At 32.2% G+C, this 25,652-nt stretch overlaps 2 protein-coding genes across 2 annotated transcripts in view; both read left to right on the top strand.

Annotated features, from left to right (window-relative positions):
• The window catches only part of LOC127721643 (carboxypeptidase inhibitor SmCI-like), a 90,459-nt gene that overhangs the window by 54,874 nt on the left and 9,933 nt on the right, over positions 1 to 25,652 (top strand). The window lies entirely within an intron of this gene.
• Positions 4,610 to 25,652, top strand: part of LOC127721644 (carboxypeptidase inhibitor SmCI-like) — an 85,868-nt gene continuing 64,825 nt past the window's right edge. The window contains exons 1-5 of the mRNA XM_052228418.1: positions 4,610 to 4,663; positions 7,782 to 7,974; positions 11,294 to 11,458; positions 12,541 to 12,668; positions 13,103 to 13,226. Coding sequence (XP_052084378.1) covers positions 4,622 to 4,663; positions 7,782 to 7,974; positions 11,294 to 11,458; positions 12,541 to 12,668; positions 13,103 to 13,226 — 652 coding nt within the window. The 5' untranslated portion in view covers positions 4,610 to 4,621. The remainder of the gene's footprint in view (positions 4,664 to 7,781; positions 7,975 to 11,293; positions 11,459 to 12,540; positions 12,669 to 13,102; positions 13,227 to 25,652) is intronic.

Here is a 25,652-nt window from a genome sequence, read left to right as displayed (position 1 = left end):
CCAATTAGGTGGACTCATTAAAATGCGAGATGAAAATTAGGGACACATATTTTCATGAATAAGTTTCTCTGAATTTGCTCAGTTACACATACCATTTATGTATATTTTTGTAAATGCACAATACAAGCCAACTTATTTCAGAATATTAAAAAAAAAATATTAGAACCTGGCAATACTACTCAATTTAGCTCAGCAACTAAACTTAATACAATAAAACATTTCTTTATCTTACCATTGAAAGGAGTGGTTTAGATTTCAATCCACTTATAATATTAATTTTCTTTTCTCTTCTGTTTCTATTCTTATAAATTGAATACAAAATAACCTATGTTAGTTTAAACGTCTTGTTCCACTTATAAAAGTTAATATTCTGTACAGCAAAATTACAGAATCCTCGAACTAGTCGACGTTTGGTCGTCAACATTCCCACATTGTCAGTACTTAACCCAAAAGTTTCTTTGTACAAAGTTAATTTACCCTAGGCATACTTAGATAAAATTGAATTAATTAAAAAAAGAACTGGCCGATGGCGATCACTGCAATTGTCTTCTTTGACGTACGAATCTGTGAATAATTGTCTTATTCAGATTGATCTTTTCTTTTAAGACAAACTTTCATCAATGATTTAGAAAATTTATTGTAAAATTATAATCAAAACTATAGAAGAAACCCTGACCGCAGCATAACTAAAAAAAGAATAATATCCGCTGTAAAAATCAATTAAGACCAGTTTATTATGGTCCCTGATATTGTGTTCAAATTCAAAATATTTGTGTCAAGTGAACAATTTATAATAATCTATCAATTTAAGAAACTTAAGGGGCAAAATTCCTTTTTGGTAGATGTCAAATTGGTTAATACCATACTTTTCTTATAGTTTTTGGTCCATCATATCATTATTTAATTGTACAAGATTCCGCATAGTAAGATTTCATTAATCATGCACCTTTTTATAGATAACATAATGGGGCTTACTCTTAAACCTTAGCACTGAACCTGACATGTCATCCTCAAACCTAATTAGATTTTGCCAACAGTTACTAAGAGTATCACCCAGAAACACAAATATAAACCATGATCCTCACGAATGGTAAATGAAAATAATGTCAAACTGGAACTTTACCTGTATTTTATGTTCATGACATTGTATGCTATAACTAAATAAAATTTATTGTCAAGAAATCATTTGATAGTTTAGAATAAATCAGGTCCTATGTTGAATGAAAACACACAACCGTCGTAAACTGCTCCTCAAATTGCTGAATCATATAAAAAAAAATCAAAGAAAAAGTATTTGAGTATATGTCAAATCTCGAAACGATTAATATTTTGGATTAATTTTGAAGAGAAAAAGATAGATTCAAAACCATTTTAATTCCGAGACGTTTTCTATGAAAAACTTTCTTTCTTTTCGTTTGAGTGATCTATATAAAAATTACCAGATGACATCAAACGGAAATTAACTAAGTAGTTCATACCTTAAATAGATTTTTATGTAACCTCTGGTGTCATGAAAACAATTAATGTATGTTTAAAGAAAGTATGTATAAAAATAACAACGCATGGATGTATAAGGTAAACAATGAAAGTACGTATAAAGAAGTTTAACAACCACACATACCTTTATCAATAAAATTTTTCAAAACTGCACACGTTGCTAATGAGGTTACGTATAATTAACATAATATGTCATTGGATAGTGTATTTCATTATGATGAATGATGGTTACATATTGTTTTCGTTTATGCAGGATTCTCCAAATACCACCGCTGATGTCCGTGTTACAGGATTTCGGAAGTGTTTTACAATTTATATTTTCACTATCACAACTTTAAATTGATAAAGGATGCATAAAGGATGCATTAATACATGACAAAGGATGCATAAATACATTTTCGTCTTTTTTAAACCAGTAAGATCGGAACTTTTACATGAGAAAAAGAGGAATTTCCTTCTTGTTCAGTTTACCAATTAAAAAATTGATGCAATCAACATCAGCAACGTTCTACATCACAAGGAGGTAACATCTAAAATTCCACTTTATTTTCAAAAACAGTTTAGGGAACCCAAAACATCAATTATGACCATAACTTCAAAATCTTTATGGATTCCGTTGCGGACTACACCAGAGCATGGACTAACAGTGAAGAAGTTGAACTGGACACTTTGTCAGAATGGGTCAAAACAATCAGGTCTCTGATAAAACGTCGAATTCATAAGTTGAAAAACTGTGTGAATGATCGACCAAAGTCCGTTTTCAGAGACAAAAAAGCTGTGAAATGGTTATCATCTCTTCACGATAAGTATGTTGTTGTTCTTGCGGACAAAGCTTCAAATAATATTGTCTTTGTTTGTAAATTGTACTACTACTAGTGTCTTGTATAATAATTAGGCATACATGAGCACTCATGTAATCCCATATATAAAAACATATCATTTGACAAGGATGAGATTTTGGCGAATCATAAGTCCTTCATGGCTTCATTGAACATTACATTGAACAGCAAATCGGAGGACTAACCTCGTTTGTATTGGATACATAAGCTTCACAAAATATCGTACACACAACGGTACATTGCTGGCTCATCTGCTTGTTCGACGAAAGAATTGTTCATTACATCGACAAAAAATCTGTTTGAAGTGAAAGAGGGTCTTCAGATGTACTGTGAAACTGTTTACTCGCGTAGTGGTATTAACCATATGTGGATTCCAAAAACCTCTTAAGAACTTCTGGGTAATTTTAAATGTCGTTCCATCTCTGAAACTAGTTCTATCAAGACTTTTAATTTTTCAACCCTGTATACCACCATTTTCCATGTGAAATTGAAAAATCATGTAAAAGAAATAATCAGCAATACTTTTCAACATAACAATGGTGATATACACTCTAAATTTATTACTTTGGGATACCATTCGGCATATTTTGTTAATAGTGAACAAAAAGGTAAAACAAGCTACACAGAGGAACAAGTGATCAGTATGCTGGAGTTTCTTATTGACAACATATTTGTAGAATTTGGAGACTTTTTCAACAAATTGTCTTTCCCATGGGAACGATCTGTGCGCCTCTCCTTGACGACCTCTTCTTATTTTCATATAAGTCGGAGATCCTTCAGACACTTGTCAAAAACCAGAAGATCAAAGCAGCCAGATCATTTAATTTCACATTTAGATAAATTGATGATGTTATTTCCATTAACAATCCAAACTTTTTTGATTGGGTACCATTATTACATCCTCCAGAACTAGAAATTAAAGAAACAACAGACACGGCTTCCTGTGCCTCATTGTTAGACTTATAACTTGAATGTGATATAAGCGGTCATCTCAGGACCAGAATCCATGACAAACGAGACAATTTCCCCCACCTTAGTAGCAATATACAAACTTCACCTGCATATAGGATATACATTTCCCAACTAATTCGGTATTCAAGAGTTTACAGTTGCTACTCAGACTTTGTAAAATGTCACCAGTGTCCGAGCAGGAAGTTGATGAATCAAGATTATGTCAAAGAACGTCTCATCCTGTTTTTCTAAAACAGTTCATGTTCATCTGAAGATACCAATACCTTGTTGATAAATATTCCGTATTAACTTGATAAATAATACATGATGGTCTTGAAGTATAGATTCTAGGTACTGACGTTTTTCATCTGAATTACGTGTTATAGTGTTCTTTTATTTGTCTTTGTACTTGATTACTTTTATTGTAATACTTTTTGTAATATCCATTTGACGTGGCTCGGTACTTATACATCCCGTCATTGTGTTAGTGTGCTATTGTAAATTTTTTTTCTTGTCTTTCGTTTTTGTTAATGTCCTAAGTCAGGAATCTGATGTTCAGTAGTTGTCGTTTGTTGATGTGGTTCATAAGTGTTTCTCGTGTCTCGTTTTTATATAGATTAGGCCGTTTGTTTTCCTGTTTGAATGGTTTGACACTAGTAATTTTTGGGGCCCGTTATAGCTTACTGTTCGGTGTGAGCCAAGACTCCGTGTTGAAGACTGTACTTTGACCTATAAAGGTTTACTTTTCTAAATTTTGACTCGGATGGAGAGGTGTCTCATTGGCATTCATACCACATCTTCTTATATCTATTTGTCTATATGACTTTTTGTTTTTCTTTATTGACAAAAAAAAACAAAAAACAAATACAAGCAAATTATTAAAATGATTAATTAATAATATTGTTATTAAAAATGAATAAAAGAAAACTTATTTAAGTCAACTTCAATTCTTAAAACGATTCACATTTCGGAATGACTATTCTTTACGAGAAAAAGATGGATTCATTATTCCTATATAAGGCAGATCCTGTTGTTCAGTGGTTGTCGTTTGTTGATGTGGTTCATAAGTGTTTCTCGCTTCTCGTTTTTTATAATGGTTAGACCGTTGGTTTTAAAAAAAAAACAATGAATGAATGTTTAAGGTTTAAGAAAAAATGATGAAATGTAAGTATTAAGAAGATAATTAACCACATATATCAATACAAATTATTCAAAACTGCATATGTTGCTAATGAGCTTACCTGTACATAATCAGTATAATTAATCTTTTATGTCATTGAATCGTGTATATATTATAATAAATAATTAATGAATATTATCTTTATTTATACAGGATGAATTTAAGACTTCCACTGATTTATATTTTCCTCGCTATGGTAAGTTTTTATGAATTTTTATTTTCACATTCACAACTTTAAATTGAATTTATATGTTATGTACTTTTATAAAGATAAAGTAAATTGATATAAGAAGATGTGGTATGAGTACCAATGAGACAACTCTCCATCCAAGTCACAATTTGTAAAAGGTAAACCATTATAGGTCAAAGTACGGCCTTCACCACGGAGCCTTAGCTCACACTGAACAGCAAGCTATAAAGGGCCTAAAAATGACTAGTAGAAAACCATTCAAACAGGAAAACCAACAGTCTAATCTATATAAGAAACGAGAAACACTTTTGAACCATATCAACAAACGACAACCACTGAACAACAGGTTCCTGACTTAGGACAGGTGCACATAAATGCAGCAGGTTAAACAATTTTAACAGGCTTCAACATCCACCCTTACCTGAAATAGAAGTATAACATTACAACATAGAAAGTTTACTTAAGTTGGGAATATAAAAAAACCCGATAGGGGAAATACTAGACAAAACAGGTAAATAAAAGTTTTATAAACATTTAAAACAAATTGTCAAGAAATAATAGAAATCAAGAAAAATGTTAAATTGAAAGCTGATATAAACAAAAGTGTTCTTCCAGATTGATTTTTGCGATTTTAAGTTGAAACACCTGTATTGTAAATTTGTTCCGACTTGAATGTGAAAAGAATTTATTCTTGGTTATTGGGAATAATTTTTTATTTAAACGAAGCCACTTTATATAATTAATTAAAAATTCATGATTAAGGTTTGCATCATTAAAAGAAATGGAATAGTCCACTTTCGAGTTCGTTGCATTACCGTCAAAAACTTTGGTTTTAGTCAACAATATGAGTTTTTGGGCATCGTCACTTCCGATACAATGTTGAGCGAGTGGTTGAAAAAAAGATATGATGCTATATTGCACGATTAATTGGCAAATCAAATTCTTATAATTGATAATCATCACTGTTGTCATTTGGGAATTATGATTTAGTACCCACGGAACAAACATTATTTCTAGTTTATCCTGCATAATGACGATCACGAAGACGCTTGATGAACTTTAATAGTACAGGGATACAAGCGAACCACTCTATCTAGTAAATGACTTCAAGGCGCGCATAAGTTACGAATTTTTCCGGTGAAGGACATAACTCGAAAGTGGACTATTGAATGTTCACCATGTAGGTGAAGTAGCAGACACAGGTTACATTATAAAATAGAGAATGGAAATGGGGAATGTTTCAAAGAGACAACAACCCGACCATAGAGCAGACAACAGCCAAAGGCCACCAATGGGTCTTCAATGCAGCGAGAAACTCCCGCACCCGGAGGTGTCCTTCAGCTGGCCCCTAAACAACTATGTATACTAGTTCAGTGAAAATGGACGTCATACTAAACTCCAAATTATACACAAGAAACTAAAATTAAAAATGATACAAGACTAACAAAGGCCATAGGCTCCTGACTTGGGACAGGCGCAAAAATGCGGCGGGGTTAAACATGTTTTTTGAGATCTCAACCCTCCCCCTTTACCTCTAGCCAATGTAGAAAAACCAAACGTACAACAGTACGCAAAGTAAAACTCAGTTTAAGAGAAGTCCGAGTCCGATGTCACAATAGGAAACAAAAGAAAATAAACAAAATGAAAATAATACATAAATAACAACAGACTACTAGCAGTTACTGACATGTAGTATCTTTACGGAATCGAATTTGTTAAATTTGTTAAGATCAATTTCAATTATACGTTGAAAACATTGATGGGACAGAGAAAGCATAGCTTTTATAAAATATCGCTAACAATGAGCTATAAATGCTTATAACCACCTTACTCTTGTGGATAGTCTCACTGCCAGTCCTCTCCTTAATTTTTTGATTGTTTGAGGTAAGGATTATAGATTAAAGAAAACAAATAAAAGACCTTAAAATAAGATGATGCAATATGATTGGCAATGAGATAACCATGAAACAATGAGTCCAATTGAAGCAGATAATAGCAATTATAGGTCACCTACCGTCTTCAACAGTGAGCAAACACAAACTGTATAGTTAGGTATACAAGGCCCCATAATGACAAAATGTAAAACAAATTAAATGACAAAACACATCGGCCTAATTATTGACAAATCAATAAACTTAACCAAATATGATACTTAAAAACAAGGTCCTGACAGACGCATATATAATGTAGCGGGGTTAAACTTGTTTATGAGTGCTCATCCAATAAAATAAGACAGTGGTTTTGATTGCACAACATATGACAAAATGACAAAATCAGTATGTAACAGCTTGAATCAACAGTTCGGACAAAACAAAGTTATATAAAGACAGACAAAAGACACAAAGTACTGAAAGCTAGATAAAAGCCAGTTAAATTATAAATAAAAATCAGGTTTTTTTAGACTATATTTTCAATCAATATGCATCCAACCAATTCAGTGTAAAGACGTCATAAAAAATCTAAGAAATGAACGACCTTGTGGAATGCACTTATATACTATTATCAAATACGACATACTAAGTAGATAAACTTGTAAACCATGTTTGAAATGTTAGCCATTTTGATCTGAACAGCTCTGAAAGGACACCAATAAATTATTAAGTCATGTTCAGTGTCTGTTAATTTTCAGCTTTATCCTCTGTCACAGTGGTCAGAACTGTTCAAACAATTCGCTGCACTTTATGAAGATCACTTTATTCTGTAATCAGACTTTTTAGTATTGCTTATTAATGTGTACTAAACAACAACGTACGAAGTTGCATGATTAGGTACTGAGCGGTACAGGATTGACTGCCAGAAAAAATATCTGAATATTTCTTTATTAACAACAAGAAAACTTACTGAACATATCTGAAAAAAGCAAAAAACAATTCTCGACGTTTTAAGTTTAAGAAAATGACTGTTTGAGATTAACATTCATGTACTAGTGATATAATAATGTTAAGTATAAGTGGGAAAACGATAGTCTGACATGCTGTGAAGTTAGATGTATAAGAGGTTCATATACGGAATTTTACAAATAACTAAAAAATAGAAATTGACAAACATATGATTAATATTAATCATGATACGGCTATGAACTATTTATATGTATGCAATTTACATGATACTTATATTATTGCAGAAAATTAGTGTTATATCGAGTGTTAATATCTGCGACCTACCGAAAGTTGTTGGTTCATGTCATGCACAAATAAAAAGATATTATTATGACGTACAAATTGATCAGTGTAAAAGGTTCAAATATAGTGGCTGTTGGGGTAACAATAATAATTTCAAAACGAAACGAGAATGTTCTGCTGCGTGCCATAAACGAGGTAAGTTGTATATTATATGTATGTTCGATATTGGCCATCAACGATAAAGCAGTGTTTGCTTGTAAATGCGCAGAAAAACATCTAATAAGGCATATCATATGCAAGTGCACATAAAACAGTTATACATGTACAGGACAACTGATATAATGTCGCAAGTTTGCTAATATCTTACTTAAGGAGGTCAAATCAATAAATTCTCAATTTATTTTCACTCACATGGTCAGAATCGTAAGACAATTTTGATGTGGCGATGAATGTTTTACATGCTTTTATATAAGTTCGAATCGATGGACGTTAATAATTAAGCTATATGAATTAATATGTAGCTTAAGGACAAACAATAGAGGAGTTAACTTCAAACCGAATTGTGAACGTGGTATTGGTTAAACAATCCTTCTGGTTCATTTCTGTGACAATTAATTGGTACGGTTGAAAACAAAACTTTACGACAAAAGAGATGATTTCAGCTTCTCAATTGTGAACTTTCCATTTCTATGTAGCAACATTCCAGCAGCGCCTGCATACGGAATATATATCTCCCAATTGCTACGATATTCCTGGGCTTGTGTTTCCTATCATGATTTCCTTGATAGAGGATTGCTGCTCACAAGGAAGCTATTAAGCCAAGAGTTCCAAATGGTGAAGTTGAAATCATCCCTTCGTAAATTTTACGGACGCCATCACGAGTTGGTTGACCGTTATGGAATAACCGTTTCACAAATGATATCGGATATGTTCCTTATGTCGTAACTACAATACCCTTCCCTTTTCACGAATGTGACTTAACTAATTATACTATTTACCGGATTTGTAATAACATAAGAAACACGACGGGTGCCACATGTGGAGCAGGATCTGCTTACCCTTCCGGAGCACCTGAGTTCACCCCCAATTTTCGGTGGGGTTCGTGTTGCTTAGTCTTTAGTTTTCTATTTTGTGTCATCTATACTATTAATATTTCTGTTTGTCTTTTTATTTTTGGCCATGGCGTTGTCAGTTTGATTTCGATCTATGAGTTTGACTGTCCCTCTGGTATCTTTCGTTCCTCTTTTACTTAAAAAAGTACTTAAATTGAAAAGTTAAGCCACTTTTAGCCATATATAGGAGGAGGATTGTTACGAGTTATCATGTTGTCCTTGAAATCGCAAAAAAAGTAAAATACTTTAAAAATAATGTTGGTTCTGTCTATAAATTAAAAGTGTGTCAGGACAGATACTTGGGAAGGCACTATGAGATAATAAGTGAAAATGATAATTTATAAGTTTCGTGTTTCCGCTTTATTGTGGACGCTGAACCGTAAACATTTGAAGCACATTGTTGTAAAAATACCCGGAAAATCGAGGAGCCACATGATCGAGAGAGACATAAATAGACAATTTATAAACAAATTGAAACACAATGCAATTTTAAACAGTTTTTGTCAAAAAAGTAATGAGTCAAGGCTTTACCAAATGGTATTGAACTCAAACTAACATCTTTTATGAATACATCTTGTTGCCAAATATATTTTGTGGCTAAAGCCTTGGCATATATCTAAATAAAAATGACAATATTTGAAATTAATGCTACTTTGGCAGATTGTGCAGTTGGAAAAAATGCTAGAAGTTTGAAGACTATACTCTATTTTGATATAATCCAATTGTAGGCATTTTACAGTAATGCACGCCAATGGCAATAACTGTATACTTATGCTTTTTATAGTAAAATATGCCGATGATAAACTGTTATTTTCTTGTTTCCCTAAGTGCAATTCATTTGTAAACAGTAGAATTCTGTAGAGGGTTGGGGCTTTCAAGTATGTTGAACCCTGCCACATTCTGTATGTACATCTTCCAAGTCAGAAGTTTTTATTTCAGTGGTTGTCGTCGTTTGTTGCTGAATATCATACCTGTTTTTAGTTTATTCTTTGTACATAAATCAAGCCGTTGTTTTTAATTTTTTTATTTTTAACTGTTTTCAACTGTCATTTCCCAGACTTTTGTAGCTTACTATGCGGTAAGTGTTTTGTTCATTGTTGAAGGCCGTACGGTGACCTATAGTTGCTTACTTCTACGTCATTTGGTGGAAAGTTGGCAATCATACAACATCTTCTTGTATTTATTATAAAATGAATCTTTAATATTCTTTTCACTACACCACATTTCGCTTTTAGAAATGTTTTCCATTATTTAATGCTAACATGTGTATAGTACGATGTTCTGTACGACCATAGCTTATATTGACGATGCAATCTTGTGATCATTGTATGTTTTGACAGAAACACATACCAATAGGAAGATATTGAATATATGACAGAAGCCGATGTTACAGTATACTTCGTTGTATGCTTTTAATAGTTGCACAGTCGTTCTGATATCGAATCAGTTAAAATGCTTATACAGTAACACTAGAACTTGTTATATATAGTTTTGCGGTAAATACATGTCTATGGCAATATTTTTACCTGCACATTTGTATTTGCTATGTTAATCATAACATATCTTTAGTACCAAAGACAGGATTTTGTGAAAATATATTAAATTAGTATATACTAGAACTAACCGGCAACGTCGCAGGTCCGCGACTGAATTAAAGTACCCACGCCTTATGCTCAACCTGGATTCTTAGTATTCGTATTGTCATTTGATACAGTCATGCTGGTTATAAGATCACAGTTTTCTCTGCTTTCACAATCTTTCTGTTTGAATCCGCCTGGTTTTCTTATTACAACAGGAAACTACTTGTAGATAATTTTTTTGGTCAAGGATTGAATTTTGTAGTGTTTATCCTTGTTGAATGACGATGTTTGAGTGTGATTATTACCAAATCCCAAATACACCTTTTGGTTGTGCGCCTGAATGGGCGAAACGTACATATTAGGTAACAGGTAACAGGTGCTTTTGGTATCGGTATCGGATTCGACCTGGAACTTGTTAAGTATTGGTAATAACAATTATGTGGAAAACAAAAGGGTCTTGAATGGTGTAATTTTCAATCACCACTATTGTCCTATATTAGTTGTTTATAAAGTTGAATTCTTTAATTCGTCGTTTTATTGTCATGCCGGCTAACAAATTGTACCTCGTTATTTAAGAATTATAGATATTTAATAGACATGACATGTTCGGCCGTATTGAATTTAATCGAGGTTTGATATTTTTAGTGTGTACATTACCAAAGTTAATTGGAAAAGGCCAGTCATAGTCTCTTACACATGTTAATGGTAAGTTGATTTGAATGCCAAAGGCAGGATTTTGTAAAATTATCTTAAAATAGTACGGTATTTTATTGACATGACATGTTCAACCGTATTGAACTTAATCGATGTCTGATATTTTAGTGTGTACATTACCAAAGTTGATTGGAGAAGGTCAGCCATCTGTTCCTAGATGGTTTTACAATGCCACATCACTGTTGTGTGAAAAGTTTAAGTATGGTGGAATGCAGGGCAACGAGAATAATTTTAGAACCAAAAGACGATGTGAGCAACTTTGTAATGGCGTTAGTGAGTACAATGTGCCTAGTTTTTGAAATTGTTGGTCATAAATATGGATTGAAAAAATGAGAGTATAAGTTAACGAAACAGCAGAAGAAAATAAAAATAAACACCTGAATAGCAAAATCTGGTCGTACAAGCAACTATATAAAATAGTTATACACAATAAAGCAAGCACATTGACACTTGTCTTTTGAGGTATCAACCTTCTTAGTAATATTTTAAAGAAAATTAGCATTTTGAAAAGCTGTTGATGTGAGCTGCTTATGAATTTTAATAATTATTTTTCGAAATTCGATTTTTCTTGATTAGGTAAACAGATTCATACTGTATTCGTGTATATAAAGGATATGATGGATATAGGTAAACAATACTGCAAACCAACCACAAAATTACGGAACGATACACAATACTACCGATTTAATTACATTTTGCAGATATTCGTAAATTTACATACTCAAAATACAGTTTATCAGATAGAGTGAGCCAACACATGGTATTTCATGAATAGGTATAATATTATCTTATGTTTCCAAGTATCAAACATTACTAGTAACATTGTAATTAAGGGATTCTGAGAAGGTTAATGTTGTTTTCGTTCGACAATTTTCTTTCTTGACATTTTAGGATGTTCGCTCCTCTTGTTTTTGAGTTTTTGTTAGATATTCGGAATCCTCTAGTATTATCCATGCAGTACCATTACAAATTTTGCACGCTAACCCCTTCTTTTCTTTTCATAATTTTATTATATATAGTTTAAAAAGCTATATTTGAAAATCTTATAAAATCCATATTATTTTTTCATTGATTTTGAAAGAAAAAAGGTGCTAATGTTATCCATATGAAAAATCTAGAGAGAAACATTTCCCGCCAAATTTTGATGGCTTATATGTCGACAACAAGCACACGGACCCTTCATTTTTTCTGCTTTTTTAGTTCCTTAAAGGTATAAAGGTATATATTTTGAGAATACTTGTTCTTGTAAGTAAACACAAATATGAAAGTTTATTCCTTTTTTTTTATCGGTGCAGTTTGTACCTATTACAATTACAAACAATTACATTAACATTTGTAATTCTGAATATTTCAAGAGAAACATCCGTGTAAACCACACCCAGGATGTCCTCGCCCATTACCAGGTGTTTGTCGGGGCTATATATATGAAATCATCAATGGAGAGAAGTGTTTTGCTGGATGCATAGATCCAAGTTGTAAAAAGGTGTGTAGACTTTGTAAATTGTACATGAAAGTGAAATTTAATGTACAACGGTGCAGAAAATAGTATGTAGAACACAATTGCAGTATATGATAGAAGAATGCGAAATTGTTATTATTTAATTTGATACATGTACAGATCCTTTTGAATCACACTAAAGTATTGCGATCTAAAACAAACAAATAGCAATCGTGGGAAGGTATTTCTGAGATAACAATTAAATAAATATCAAAACATGTACCGGTTGCTACTCTGTTGACATTGGAAGAATCATATAGTATAGTAAAAAAGCAAAACAACACTTAATTGACTTCATGATGCAGCGCTCTACTTTCATAGTAACATATTAAATCCAGTTTTGTAATTCCAACATTGTTGTAAACTAGATTTATTTGGGGTTGCTTTTCTTATTTGTTTATAAATTGAGGGTGTTTTAGGGTTCGTGTCCATCTAGCCCCCCAGTCCTTCCATGTAGGTCAAGATGCGACCTAGAAAGTGATTACCAATGTCCGGGTGATCAACTCTGTTGCCAGCAACGATGTTGTCGGGATCCAATTTTAGGTAAGTAAAAAATATTCATATATCTTTGGTCTTTTATACATCAAAGTGTTACTAACTTAAATGATAAATCTAAAGCAACACATCTTTTCTTAATTTTGTTTTGAAATCAGTTTCGCTAATTATAAAAATGCTTATAATCTTTTATAGCTAACTATGTGGTATGGGTTTTACTCATTGTTGAAGGCCGTATAGTTGATTAAAGATGTTAACTTCTTTGTCATTTGGTCTCTTGTGGAGAGTTGTCTCATTGGTAATCATACCACATCTTCTTATTTTTATATTAGGTGTCTCCCCGTTTAATGAAAATTAAAATGATCGAAGGACTACTATGAGTTACCCCCTCTTTCGTGAATGTAGAAGACCGGTGTAGAAACGTAAATCAGTAAAAATTAATATTATTTTCACTTCCTTTTTTATTCTGTTCATTAATTTATTTTTATTGATTTACTTTCATTTTCTTATTATTTTTTTGGTCTTGTTAACTCAAAGTACATACAAACTTATCTTTTGTGTTTTTACTGAAAATAAAAACAAAATCTTCGGACTTCATCGCCCATCCGTCTCTCCCTAACCCTCCATCGTAGCTCTTTTTCTTACAAATTACTACCAAGAGTGAATGTGGAATAGAAATAAGGTCACCATTGGTCTTCTTCCGACCGGCAGTAAAATCCTTGCGTCCGTTTGGCTGTGCGGGATGTAAAAATTTGCAGCCATGTCCGGTCAGAATGGGAACGTTAATTTTGATGCCTCGTTTAAAGAGAGTGCCACGCTCTGAGCACGTTTAGAAACCCTGCAATAGCTCTTTGATGGGTCCGTGGGCTGCCTGTTACAAGGCTAACTTTATGTTTATTATCCAATATACCCTCATTTTCTAGTGGCAGTCTAAAACCTACCTATTGTATTTATTGTTAATTTGTTCTCGTCCTAATTATGCAGGGAACATTTGCCACCGGACGCTTAGTCACCAACAATCATTCAATCATTCGCATTCGATTTGCTGGTTTTTAAACATTAGTTTGTATCGTTAGCGTTGTTTTTAACAATGCATTTATTTTATTTTCAGAACCAAAGAGGGGTGATTGCCCAAAAGATCCAAAACCAAGGAATTGCTTTTTAAGAAAATCCGAATGTTATTCAGATAGTCAATGTAAAGGGAAACGGAAATGTTGCAGATTTTCATGTCAAAAATATTGTGTTGATCCTGAAGATGACCGTACCGTTATTATGCTTATTAATGTTGAAAATTAAAATAATAATCTTTAGAATTCGGAATATGTATTCATTTTATATTAAAATGATCATGATTTTCTCTTTGTCTAGTCCCTTTCGATTTGTGATAATTAAATTAACTCACTTACTAGACGCCTTTTCTGTTACATCTTCTATCAGCAGCTACAATTACTATACATTTGCAGAAAATGGGGATGGATATAGTATTTGTCAATACTGACAGCAATAAACAACAACATCAAAATACATATTAAATCGCATCTTCTTTTTGCTATTTCAACTCCTGTTCTTAATATTGTCCCGTGTCATCCTTTTGGAAGTAACTAGATAAATCAAATTCGGCATGCGACATCTGCAAAAGCGGTAAAGGGTCACATTAGCCATTAAGTGGACACATGCGTACACTAACTTTCAGCCAAAGCGTTAAATATAAGTTCAAATTCACAACTGAACAGTAGACACTTATTTAAAAAGTAAAATAACAAAAATACCGAATTCCCGAACTCCAAGGAAAATTCAAATCGGAAAGACTCTTATCAATTGGCAAAATCAAAGTTTATAGCTAGCTAAAGCTATCAATTTTTATGACAGTCGAATAAAATTCCATTATATTGAAAACAAGGTATGAACAAAACAAACAGACATAATAGGTGACAAAATATCAAAAAAGGGGTACATATAATCTTAATCACTATAAAAACAAACAAATATGTCAACAAAGAAAAGGAAAATGGCATATAGACAAAGCACATTTAGCAAAAATGAAAAACAAAAATACAAAAAATAACCACAGCACAGCAACACATTAGCAGGATGCATAAGTACCGAGCCACGTCAAAAGAATATTGGCAAAAATAGACTGAACAGTAAAGGTTAATAATTTACAAAGACAATTACAAGAACACTATAACATGAAAAGAAGATGATAAACAACGTCAGTACCTAGAAACTTTACATCAAGACCATCATGTTTTATATTTGAAGTTGATACGGAATATTTATCAACAAGGTCTTGGTATCTTCCGATGAACTTTTTTAGAGAGAAGACGAGCAGTTCTTTAACATAACCCTGGTTCAACTACTTTCTTCTCAGACATTTGTGACATTTTATTAAGTATGGGTACCAGCTGTAAGCTCTTGAATACCGAATGAGTTCGGAAATGTATATCCTATATGCAGTTGAAGTTGGTATATTGCTACTACGGTTTGGAAAATAACCGCTTATGTCAAATTCGAGGTATAAGTTTGAACATGTGGCGGAGGAAGCCGTGTCCTTTAATTTCTAGTTCTGGAGGATATATCAATGGAACCTATCACAAAAGTTTGGATTTTTAAGGGAAAGTACATCATCAATATACCTGAATGTGAAACTATAGGATTTGAGTACTTTGATCTACTAGTTTTTGTCAAGTAACTTAAAGAACTCCGACTCATATGAAAATAAGAAGATCGTAATGGATCTTTAAAAGACGTCAATTTTTTCAATAATTTTAATGAAATTCCGTCAATATAAATCTTACTACACTCTGCCCGCAAGTTTTCAACAACTGTGCTGTTACTATTGTCTATAAAAAAGACTGACACCACTTTAAGAGGAGGAGCCGAACTGATTTGATCAAAGAACAAATTTTGTTTTAGAGTTTGGTTTGAATTTAAAAGTCAGTTTTCGTGAGGATTTCACTTCATTCTATTTCCTCTTATCTTATTTTCATGTACTATGTTGATGTTAAAGAGTTTACTGTAAAATTTTTTTTACATCTGTTAACAATTTAAATTTTATGATTGATATATTACAGAGAAGTATATAAAAAATATACTTTTTTTTCTTATCCTCCCCCATTATTAACACTCATGAATTCTGTCAGTGTCATTGTTCTGCTGGTAGTAGTCAATGCACTTTATATGTCCACAAGCGGACCACTAGAAATATCAACTATCGTCTGCTGCCCGGTATTTGCATGCTTTCTAATCTCGGTCAATAAACTAATGTCATCATGAGGCATTTATTTTTAAAGCAGACATAGCTACATGCGCATGTTTTGTAAAAGTTCAATTTTTTAGAAACTTCATTGGCTCTTATACGCCGTGCAAGGGTATTCAAAATGTGGCTTAGTAGCCAAAAAACCAAGTTTACAACTGCATAACCGAACTATAAAACATGAAAGCAGTATATTTTGAGAAGTTGCTCACATAAAAAAAACAAACACTGCAGATGTTTCTGTACAGAAATTTACTGTTAAGAACATTAATCAAACAGGTTAGGACTGCTTTAAAGTATATTTTATCGAACACACACCGAAGACATACAAGACATAATAACTGAAAAACAAATAATTAAAATATTACATGCACGGCAATTCAAATATTTAATCAATTTATATTTCGTTAATAAATGAAATGTAAAATGTCTTTTCCACGATGTTATAAATCATTAAAAACCTCTTTTGATGTGAATTTGCACATATAATAATCTGTTTAAAACTTTGATAATAGACTACACTAGAAATATTTATACTTAACCTTTCTTAAGTGATTATTAAAGTTTAATTAATATGATAACAAAAGGTATAGATGAATACCCCCACGCGGTTACAAATGAGGAAAGCTTGGGCAATCATAGATCTATATTCGTTTTAAATATCAACCAAAGAACTGGACCTTCCTTTATTTTGTTGGATACATAAAATGCACCAGTGTCCTTACAAACAATGTAATATTGATTGGTCTGTATAGTACTCCACAAAACTATAATTATTAACCTCAATTGTATCAGCAATGAAAGCCGGGCTTCAAGGTTAAACCACCTATTCTAGAGGTGGCGTGAATCAGATGTGGTTACAAAAAAAATCCAAAGATCTTTTAAACTACATATTATCTAAGACACTTTAATCTTGCTATAATATAAAACATTAGACCTTTCTATATTTTACATAAGTATTCCCAATTCCAAACCCAAAAACAAATTGAAAGAGTTGGTCCCTGTCTTGTTTCATAAAAGAGAATTGACAACGTTGGTACAAATATCTTGTCGTAGATATTTCCATGGAAACCAACTATCTTCATTTTTAAGCAATTTATTTCAGTATCCATATGAAACTAACTTCATACAGGAAATTACTGGGGGAAAAAAAAGATGTTAGCAGTGTCCTTCATTATACTTTTGTCAGTTTATTTTCGAATTATGAGTTTGAAAGTCTCCGTGGTATCTATCGCTTCTCGTTTACCCCAGAAAATGAAAAGAAACAATAATTTCAATCTACTGTTATGGTAACGGTGGATGTTTTCAAACTATTTATTAGATATGAGAAGATGTGGTATGAGTACCAATGAGACAACTCTCCATCCAAGTCACAATTTGTAAAAGTAAACCATTATAGGTCAAAGTATGGTCTTCAACAGGCGTACGGAGCCTTTGCTTACACCGAACAGCAAGCTATAAAGCAAATCTTCACATCTACTTAGGATAAGTATCATTCCTGAAAAGTTTCATCTTGATCTTTTAATATACAAAGCTGATAGAACAAAAATGATAAATGACATAGAAATGTGAAGGTACCGATATACCTGTTCTTGATATTGTCTTGATTTTGACTATTTGCAAAACGTCTCTAAGGTTAAAGGGAAACTTCGCAAAAAAATGAAAAATTGATTTTATGTTCATTAAATTGAGAACATCAATTCTGTACATGAAGCCATCTTGACATCTTATCGGGTTAAGAAACTACGTGATATCTATAAAATACAAATGATCAAAACAAGCAGTAAATAATGTCGACCAAATTGAGTGTCGATGTCTTGTCAAGCGTACAGTTGTTTTATCTGACAAGGTAATGACAAAAGCATAGTCACAAAAAATGAATTTATCAGACATGGTTGTGCAACCTTTCCTAACTAACTTGATACGGAAAATATATAATTATTTTTTTTAAATAACTATGGTCTGTCGTTTTTAAACTGTTTTTTTTTTACAAAGTTTCTGAAACAAGAAATTTAAATGGGAATTAGTTAAAAAGTCAAAGTTCAAAGTCATGAATAAGTGTTCCGTGTAAATTTTTTTCGAAAATCTAATTTGTTCATAACTCTTTTATGTAATAAACTTATTTAAATAAATTCGGACCTTCCCTTATCTGATCACCAGCATGGTTAAATGAATTATCCCCAGAGGTATTGTCAGGTGACACGTCCAGGTATTCAAACGATTTCCTGTTGGGCTTTAAAACTCTTAAGGGCATACGGTACAGTAGAGATCCCTTGTTGATTTTTTCTTGAAATTTTGGTAGAAAATCAATTTCAATGTGTACTTTTGAAATGTGCAAAGAAAAATATACCTTCATGACTTACTTTTTGAGATAATTTGGTTCGAAATTTGCATATTTGAAGGAAAAACACTGAAATTGCATAAATAAGGACTTTTAAGGAAAGTAACAATACTTTCGAACGAACAGTCATAATTTAACCGGGTTTTTTTGTAAAATGTTCCTTTGAACCACGGCATCAAAATGCTGTAACAAGTTTAAGGTTTAACTTAATTTTTGTTTTTTTAAATTATATTACTTTAAGTGAAATAAAGAAATTGACAATATTTTTGCGTCTATTCAGAAGTGCAGAAAAAATTTGATCGTTGATTTTTTCTTAGAATTTTGGCGGAGCGTCCCTGATACATTCCTTGATTGATTGCAAAAGAAAAAAATGGGGGTCCATGTGCTTGTTTTTTTCAATAAAAGCAATAAACCATGATTTTTAATTGCAAACGGGACGTTTGCCAATAAGGCGCTAAATTACGTTGAAATAAGTTTTAATCGCAACAACGTCGTGAAATCTTTCCCGTCGTTCACGACTATGCTGTCAAGTTCATGCATGTCAGTGGTATAGCCAAGGTTTTTTTTCGAAATCAATGATATTTATCATCAATATTTATAAGGATAGTTTCCCGTAAAGTAGCATAAACTATTTGCCAAACCTTTATGAATTGTTACGAAACTTGGATAGAAAAAATATTTTAGTAAATTACTTTTCTTTTAGAAAAGAAATGACCGGAAACAAAAAAAAATAAATCTAATAAAAAAAAATAATTTGCATCTCTGTCCGAAATTAGTCCTACATTTCATGTAGACAACACAGCTTGAGCATAAATATAATTATTCAAAAGGCCCCGACATGACAAACAATTATAAATTACAAAAAAAAAGTAAATGGGATAATATAAAAATAAGGATATTTGGTATGAGACAACTTTATCAATCATAGTTCAAATGACGAAGATAAACACAATTAAAGGTCACCGTACGGCCTTCGACACACAAAAAAAGCCACATTTATTTCGTAATTGTCTCAATATATATAGTCCATTGCGGTGTAGTCTAACATTTCATAGGAAGTACAGCAGTCGATATTAGAGCATACCATTGCATGATTCTGTATCAATAGATAGGTTAACTTACCTTGTATTCAGGCAGGGTATTTTTATTACGGTACATATTTGTCTGTATTATACCTGCAATCTAGGATTGGGTGCAACACCATTGTTTGTCCGTCCGTCCGGTGGTCCAACAAATTTTTGTTTCTTATCTGATAAACTACCTTACGGAAAGACTTCGTATTTTGGTCAGTATTTTAACGACAGTGAGTTGCAACTTGTAAACACTTTTCTTGTCTGTCAGATACCTAATTCCGGTGTGCCGATACTTCGATTGTTTTCTCTCAATATGTACATAGGGGATCAGCTTAGCGCATGAACGGGTGCGTTTTTGTTTTGGTCTGTAATACGTACGGGGCTCATAACTGTGTTTACTTATCTGAGAGTTATTCTTTATACACATATAAATATTCCACTGGGTTAGTTCTAAAAATGCCGTTAAACTTTTTAATGTACCTATTCAAAGTAAGGAACAGTATGCCTTTATTTCTTATGCTATTTTAACATTTTGTTGATAGTCTGTTTAATTTATCCGTACAATTGTCATACGATTTAGAGCTTGCTAAATGGTGTATATATTGATACTATATTATGGTCAAGACAGTACGTTGAATTATTTATTGGGCTGTTTGTGTAGTTGGATTTCAGTCTCCTCGACGTATTATTCTATTTACATATCCTTTATTCATTTCCTATATGAAATAAAACACATACAAAACTATGACTGTGGATTTGATTTTTTTTTTCACATTTCAAGTAAATACTGTTGACTTCATTACTAATGAATAAATATTACAATTTTCGTGATATGGTCAATTTTTTTAGCAAGTACCTTTTTCAAATTCGCGCAAATGTGACTTCATCTAAAGCGACGTCGCAAAATGTAATCATTCTTTTAAGAAACTTCGCGAAATTACAACGTTCTGATTAACAACATCGCGAAAACAACACGAAAAGTTTTGAAAACGTTATTATCTGCCCTTGCTACTGTATCGTATGCCCTTAATACACAATTACATAATGCAAGTTCATGCATCGCTTCACTTCTGAGCGTATCAGTGTACATGGCCGGTAACTTGTAACTTTTTATTTAAAAACTATCAGGTGTAATATACATCTTTGTCTCGCGTGTCCGACAGTGATATACTAGTCATTACTAAACTCTTACGCTTGTTTATAAATAACATTTCTGGTGTAAAGAATAATATTTATGAAAATCTAAATAATTCCAAAAAAAGATTTGACGAAATAAAAATCTATTTACATTTTCCAAGGGTAAATTAGGGAAAATGTAAGTATATACTCGTTGTCAATAATTATGTATAATTTCAAATATACAAATATTGATTTAACAAAACTGTACTCACTTGTCGATCATTGGTTTATACGCCTAGATAGAAAGTTAAGGAACTATAGATACTCGCAATTTAAAATATATACATGTATATTGAATATAAGAGAGAAACATCCAGAACCAATCTGATTTAAATACAGGTCGATATCTAAACTTGCTTTGGTTCGTCGAAGTTATGGACATAGTAAAATCACAGATTTATTTTTCAATTAGATTGTTTTCGAACAGTTTAAGAAATTCGTCATCATCGCAATTGTTGGTTATAACGTAGAATAACGTGAACATGGTTCTAATTGTACCTATTGTCAATTTTCTAATTCCGACATACATGTAATATATGCCACTGGACGTACACTAATGATCCCCAAAAAGCCTATTTGAAGAAATAAAGAAACTTCCCTCCGGATAGACTGATAGTAGTTGTATTAACGTCTGATCAGCTATTTCAAGTTTATATGTCCCTGTTATTTTTATAAGTTAACGCAGAGACATGTATACATCTCTAGTTAACGATAATCAACTATATAAATATCTTAATCTCTTTCTTTTTTTCCTCTTTTTTTTTTTTTTTGGTTGTGGCAGGAACATATACATTGTTAGATGTACTGTTTCCAGGTTGGGAGAGGGGAAGGGGGGTTGGGGTTGGAGGTCACGTCTATCGAAAGTTACAAAATAAGAACGTCGTATTTATGAATTTACAAGAAGAATTCTGTTCTTGGATGTAGTTTTCTTTTTTTTTTTTAGTTCAGTGATATAAATTGAGAAAAAAAAATCTAGTCAGAATTTAAATCGTTTTCCACCCAAGACTCCTCTAAAATCATGAATGGTCATGCTTCACAATCATCAGAATTTTCTTTGCATTGGAACATTCTGTATCGGTAGTGATTTACCTTGACATTTCCAGGTATAACACAGCTACTTGTATATTACATGTATTTGGTTAGGTGACGTCCCATAAGGTCTTACGTATACATGTTCACATTTATAATGATTTCGGATATAACAAGGTTTTATGACATTCACACTTCTGCGTGTTCTGTATACCAAATTCTTATCTTATTTTCAGACCAAATGAGGATGTGAATATTTTCCTGGAAAAATATTGAGTATCAAATTAATTTCGGGATTTTTTTCTTTCTTGGTATTTAATCACAGAAATTTAAAGAATATACTGCTTGTCTGCTTTGGGAGTATTCTTGTCAGTTTAGAACAGACATATATATGTGTATATATGTCGCTGGTTTAGAGTGGGTTTATGAATGAATGATAAGTCTTGCAAAGGTACAAGATATAAAGCACATTGAAAATATATTCCGCCGGTCTGTCTCTATTAAAAAAAGGAAAGTTGACGTTAGATTGATTGTTATTTTTTTAAAACATCATTGGTCAAATAGCTAAAGTATTATTATGTTGTGACATTAAACATATTTTAATAAGGGCATTCCCGATTAGGTAAATGAAAATCGCTTTGGACGGACCAAACTATACTAATGTAATTGATAATTTTCTCTGCACATTTAAATATTCAAGGTTACCGATCATAATTTAAAATATTACATTTTTGGGTTTATACGCTAGTTTTCGTGGGCCATTTTTATTTATAAAATTATTCAATTAAAATTAATTCAGTATTTCGATGTTACAACATTCTATTCACCTTTTTAATTAAACACTGAGCTAACGCAAAATATAAAAAAAATATATAACGGCGATTCAGGTTTTTTGCCACCATATTCCTCCTACAAAAATTTAAAAAACATTTCTGTCTCAAACTCGCACTTCTCTTTTATCATCTATACCAGATGTTTTTCACACCTGAAAAGGTCAACCCTTGAGGCCAAACAACACTCTAGTGAAGATCAAAAGATTAAAATTACATAATGCTAATCTTTTAAGTATCGTGAATTTAACCACGCCTTTACCAGGTAGTGTCAGAGTATAATACACATTGCTTTTGCACAGTACTAGCGGGAAATGTTTGCTAGACTGAAGTAAAAGGTGAGAATACAAACATGCATTTTACACTATAAGTTATATATTTCTGTTCAACATATCCGTCGGAAAAAAATTTCATAAAAATATTCTATTGTTGGTTTACTTTTATTACTATAATCATATCAGAAGTCCCTACAATATAAATCGTACATTTTAATTTAAAAAGTAGCACGGCTGATCACTTTACTTTCTTTATTATTAGTTGGTTAATAGCTTCGCAAAATAGTCGTCAAAGCGCTTTAAATCCCGTTATTAGATTATTAACGAGCAAGACTTAAAATGAGATTAATTCCACTCCCGGCATGCAATTAGACTAAAACCACGTCACAGTAGTCAGGAAGTTCAAATAAATAAAATTAATTATTCCCAATTTTCTTCTTTATTAGTGTTCATATCCAGATAAAACTTGGTGAATATGTGTTTATGGTATTATGAACACAATAAGATGATAGGTAAAAAATTGCGAAATTTCCCTTTAAACAAAAAATACTAAAATGACAAATATTTCACTTGTTAACTTACCTGAATCAAATACTTGTTAAGAAACTGTACTAAATATCTTGTTTTATCATAATTGGATATGTTGAACCACGTATCAACAATGAATTTATATGTTATTGAAACAAATTTGTAAAAGGATTTACCTATATAAGATATTGCATCGCTGCTTTAAAAGCTTTCAATGGATGCATAGTTACTTCACTTCAATTTGAATTGTCACCACAAACACTGCAAATATCGAACCAACTTGATAAATGAGGTTCACAAGAAAAGATGCTAAAGCTTACGATCACAAAGAGATAATCGCACTCATAAGTCGAAAACGGTTTAACCATGCCATTATAAAATAACATGGAAAAAGACCAAAAGACAAATAACAATATACAAAACACAACATAGAAAACTAAAGACCGAATGACACGAACTCAACCATAAAGAAAACAGGGATGATCTCGGGTGCTTCTGAACGGTAAGAAAAACCGGCAAACGGAGCATCACCATCGAAAAAAAAGTCCTTTATTCACGAATAATGGGTACCATGAGAGATTCGAATACTAAACGCATGTTAAATCGAGATCGCATAATCGCATGACAATAGAAAAAAAAGGTTCTCATTTAAATAGTCACTATTCCATTTTTAGAATCTAGTAGGTAAACAGGGTTGCAATAAACACGATAAACAATAAATATGCTGAATCTGACTATTATATTCTTTTCAAAGATAGCCTTTGGAAGACCAGGACTAGCTCCAACGTTCTGCAACTGATGCGGCATGTGAAAGCTTTGCAGTTTGAGTGACATGTGAAAGCTTCACAGTTTGTATGACATGTGATAGCTTTGCATTTTGGATGACATGTGAAAGCTTTGCAGTTAACGGTGACATGTGAAAGCTTTGTAGTTTGGGTGACATGTGAAAGCTGTGCTGTTTGGGTGACATGTGAAAGATTTACAATTTGGTAAAATTATCAAACAACCGACAGGAGTGCAATACTTAAACACTAAACACTATTGACATGATTGAGTAATATTTGCCTGACTCTGGCAAGCTTCATCGTAGACGGTAATACACTCTGTCTACTGTTGGTATACTAGAAAAGGTAACACATTTGTATTGCTATTGAATATCGTTAATTCTTATTTTCCAATAAATGTGTTGATAATTGAGAATACATCCTGAAAAATGTGCCCATAGTACACGGATGCCCCATTCGCACTGTCATTTTCTATGTTCAGTGGACCGTGAAATTGGGGTCAAAACTCTAATTTGGCAACAAAATTGGAAAGATCATATCTTAGGAAACATGTGTACTAAAAAATAAAAATAAAACTATCATTTAGAAATGATTAACATTCTTTACTAAATAAATCATCTAAACATTATGGATTTATAAACCACTTTGAATCCTAGACATTATCCTGGAACGTATGGTGCCCTTTACGTTGTTTTGACCTATAATTTGAACACCAAATGACATCACAAGAAAGTTTACTAAGCTATTTTTTTCATATCTGCATTAGGTGATATTTAAAACTACAGATGTTGCTAATCCGCTTACTCGTACATTATCTCTATAATTTGCAGCTTTTGTTAAGCAATTTTGCATATTGTATTATATTTTTTTCTGGATAGGTGTTAATTGTATTTGTCCAGGATGCAGTCAGGTCTACAACTGATTTTCGTGTTTCTCGCCTTGGTAAGTTGTGGTGATTATCAACATTTACAACGTTATACTGACTTCGATATGAAATTGCTTATAACTTTTTTTCACGCTATGATATTATTTTTTCAACTTTTTATATTCATTTGATATATCGATTTGGCACTAGATATGAATATTCTTAATTTTCGGATATAAACTTTAATCTACAGTGTGTACAATAATCAAGCTAGAAAAGCTTCAATAACAGGGCAAAACACTTCTGTCCGCTA

The sequence above is a fragment of the Mytilus californianus genome, unplaced genomic scaffold (genome assembly GCF_021869535.1).
Source record: "Mytilus californianus isolate M0D057914Y unplaced genomic scaffold, xbMytCali1.0.p SCAF_12, whole genome shotgun sequence".
NCBI classification, from domain to species: domain Eukaryota; kingdom Metazoa; phylum Mollusca; class Bivalvia; order Mytilida; family Mytilidae; genus Mytilus; species Mytilus californianus.
This window is presented reverse-complemented; position numbering and strand designations above follow the sequence as displayed.